This window comes from Miscanthus floridulus, chromosome 5, assembly GCF_019320115.1.
Source record: "Miscanthus floridulus cultivar M001 chromosome 5, ASM1932011v1, whole genome shotgun sequence".
Classification (NCBI taxonomy): Eukaryota; Viridiplantae; Streptophyta; class Magnoliopsida; order Poales; family Poaceae; genus Miscanthus; species Miscanthus floridulus.
The window spans coordinates 102698480-102701629 of record NC_089584.1 but is presented as its reverse complement, the minus strand read 5'-3'; the positions used below and the strand labels follow the sequence as shown (position 1 = coordinate 102701629).

At 50.8% G+C, this 3150-nt stretch overlaps 1 protein-coding gene across 2 annotated transcripts; it reads left to right on the top strand.

Moving 5' to 3' along the window:
- The first annotated feature begins 456 nt into the window (after nucleotides 1–456).
- Nucleotides 457–2729, top strand: LOC136452821 (transcription factor MYB86-like). 2 transcript variants are annotated; one of them, XM_066453413.1, is made up of 4 exons: nucleotides 457–869; nucleotides 1047–1176; nucleotides 1377–1492; nucleotides 1794–2729. In XM_066453413.1, exons 1-4 carry the CDS (start codon nucleotides 737–739, stop codon nucleotides 2351–2353), a joined length of 939 nt encoding a protein of 312 aa, XP_066309510.1. In that variant the 5' UTR covers nucleotides 457–736; the 3' UTR covers nucleotides 2354–2729. The 2 variants fall into 2 exon arrangements, with proteins under 2 accessions (XP_066309510.1, XP_066309509.1); XM_066453412.1 differs by having other exon boundaries at nucleotides 1788–2729.
- Nucleotides 2730–3150: the final 421 nt, after the last annotated feature.

Sequence of the window (3150 nt, the reverse complement as noted above, 5' to 3'; positions counted from 1 at the left end):
ACCCATTAGGTCTACGAATTGATAGAGTCTAAATGGTAGCTGCACTGACATGTACTAGTACTAGTACTACTAGTGTGAAGAAAGTTGCATTGCAAGCAGCAGTTACGCGGCCGTGCTGGCAAACAAAGCAGTAGTAGTGAAATTTCTCGCGCCCGCACACCGCGGCGCGCGCATGCATGCACATAGCAAGGCATCAGATGCGCGCGCGGCCCCTCTCTCACACACGCACACACCCAGCACAGGAATACAGGATGGGCGGGTACGTTTCCTAGTGCTGAGCCGCGTCCCACAAGTCTTGTCCCAATAAACGCCGCGGCGCGAACTGAGATTAATTACCGGAGTGCCCTCCGGCCACCGGCCTCCCTCCTCCGTCCCTCCCTTAGCCATGAAGCCCTCGGTTGAGCCACTCACATTTGAGGCAACCTAGAGCGTGTGCGTAACATGCCTGCTCACACGACTAGGTTTATAGCTAGCTAGGCTTAGGGCTCCAACTGCATGCGCAGGTTTGGGCCGACTTTTCCTTGGCATGCTGCAGTACTGCTCGCCCTTTCCTGGCCCTCGCTCGTCTTCTTTATAACCATGCGCCACAGCGCCACACTAAAAAGCTCAAGCGGTTCTCGCACTCCAATTCGTTTTCGTTCCAGTGTGCAGTGCAGGCCGGTGAGAAGAGGTCGAGCTAGCTAGCTGTCCTTCAGTGCGAGCGAGGGCAGGGCCCGGACGGGTCAGGAGAGATACCATGGGGCACCACTCCTGCTGCAACAAGCAGAAGGTCCGGCGGGGCCTGTGGTCGCCGGAGGAGGACGAGAAGCTCATCAAGTACATCACCACGCACGGCCATGGCTGCTGGAGCTCAGTCCCGAGACAAGCAGGTAGTGTACATTACACACGCGCGTGTTCATGAATAGGATATGCATATGATACATTTGTGTGGTGGTTGTTTCACACGTACGTACGGAGTACTCCGTAGCTAGCAGCGGAAGAAAAGCAGTTCACCGTGTGCTTCTCTTCTCACTTGATTCTGTGTAATTACGTGTGCTTTCATGCAGGGCTGCAGCGGTGCGGCAAGAGCTGCAGGCTGAGGTGGATCAACTACCTGAGGCCGGACCTGAAGAGGGGAAGCTTCTCGCAGCAGGAGGAGGCCCTCATCGTTGAGCTCCACAGGGTGCTTGGGAACAGGTAATCCTATCCTACAGGCTGCACGCAGATCAGATACGTACGCATACATGTGAACCTGCTGCTTAGGCAGTTCCTTTATCCGTGCATGCAACTGCCCATATACGAGTAATGCACGCATTAACTTGCTTGGGACAAAGGAAAAGGGACGCAAATGGAAAATGTAGTAGATAGCTAAACGCATGTGTGCCACTGCACTGCAGGTGGGCCCAGATCGCCAAGCACCTGCCTGGTAGAACGGACAACGAGGTGAAGAACTTCTGGAACTCCACCATCAAGAAGAAGCTCATCTCCCAGGCTGTGGGCAGCCTCCACCCCGGTAATAATAATAATAACACGTCCCTTCTTCACCCACACCGCAGGTAAATCCTGTGCGGTAGTACATTTTACAGTTCCTCCCACCCTCTTGCTTCGTCCCTTCGCTTTGTATGTGGACTGTGGTGTCAAATTCTTTGGCTTCTATTATTGTGTCAAAATACACGCCTTCCTCTTCGGACAGAACAAGTTAATCTGGGAAACCGACACCGATGTTTTTCTGAAGAAACACAGACTGACACAAATCGAGCATGTGGCGGATGCAGCACAATTCTAACATGGTTTCACTGCAATGCTAGCTGCAGACCTGTACTACAACATTCTGGATGGAGCAGGGCAGGGCCTCGCGGCCGCCGGATGCGCGCCGCTGAACGGGGCGGCGGACAGAGCGTCAGCTCAAGCAGCGGTGGGCGTCACGCAGTCTCCTCCTCCTCCCATGCTGCACAACAACCCCGCTGCGTGGGCGGATTTCGGCTCCCAGCCGCTCTTCCTCCCCGGCCACGACGGCGGCGGCGATCTCCAGTACGCCGCCGTCGACGGGGAGTTCGTCAAGCAGTGCGGCCGCGCGGCGGACGTCTACCCGTCGGAGGACGGCGGCGGCGGCGGCGCGAGCCAGTGCAAGCCGCCAGCTGCCGATCTCGTGCCACAACAGGAAGAAGGCGCCACGGCGCGGAGCCTGATCCCGGTGTTTCTTGAACCCAAGTGCGCCGCCGGCGATTTCATGCCCGAACCGTCTATGGCTCCAGTGATGGACTTCATGGAAGCCATCCTGGCGGGGTCGTCGTCGACGTCGGCTGCCAGCGCTTCATCTCTCAACAGCTTCTCGGCGAACGCCGGCATGCAGTCTCATTGTTGGATTCCCTGAATTCATCTTATCACCTTACTTCAATTCGATAGATGGATGATTCATCATCAAGCACCAAGTATTATATCAGATATAATTAAGTATAGAATTTATGAAATAATTAATATAGATTTAGGTTTCTCTCAGGGGTAGTAACAACATAAGTTACATGTAAATATGTTTACGTATATAACGTTAATGTGTAGTGAAGGTAAGCATATATATAAGTGGGTGTCGATCACGTGCCAAGAAGGAATAGTACTTGAAACTCCTTTACAGCTATTTGTAGTGTGCAAGTTATTGAACATGGATGCGCGGCTAGAGATTCTTATATTATTCATGACAATGTACCTCTTTTTTACATGCATATGAATGGTGCACACACTATATACATTCTTTTTAGAGAGCTGTTATATATTTCAGGTTCTTTAATTTTTCTAGGAACAATTTTATACGATCAACTTGTATAATTAAAAGGACAACTAACAAGAGACAATCCACAATTTTCTTCCATATATCTACATATGTTAACTGAACAACAACAAAAAATCAGGCACCTAAGAAGTGTTATCTTTACTTGCCTAGTGGCATACTTCGGCTGTAATCTGAAAATTGTTGCAACTAGTTTGGATAGCGATGGCTAAATCGAAATTTACATCAGGCAATGATTTTTTTTCGCGGCCATGCTGAGGCACATTTTTCATTAAGCAGAAGTAGAGTTTAACAATACAAAGCTTGGACTGTAATTGGTGATCATTACCTAGCCAAGACATCCCCTGAGATCCCTTGGTTGTGATTACAAATAAACTACTAGGCGA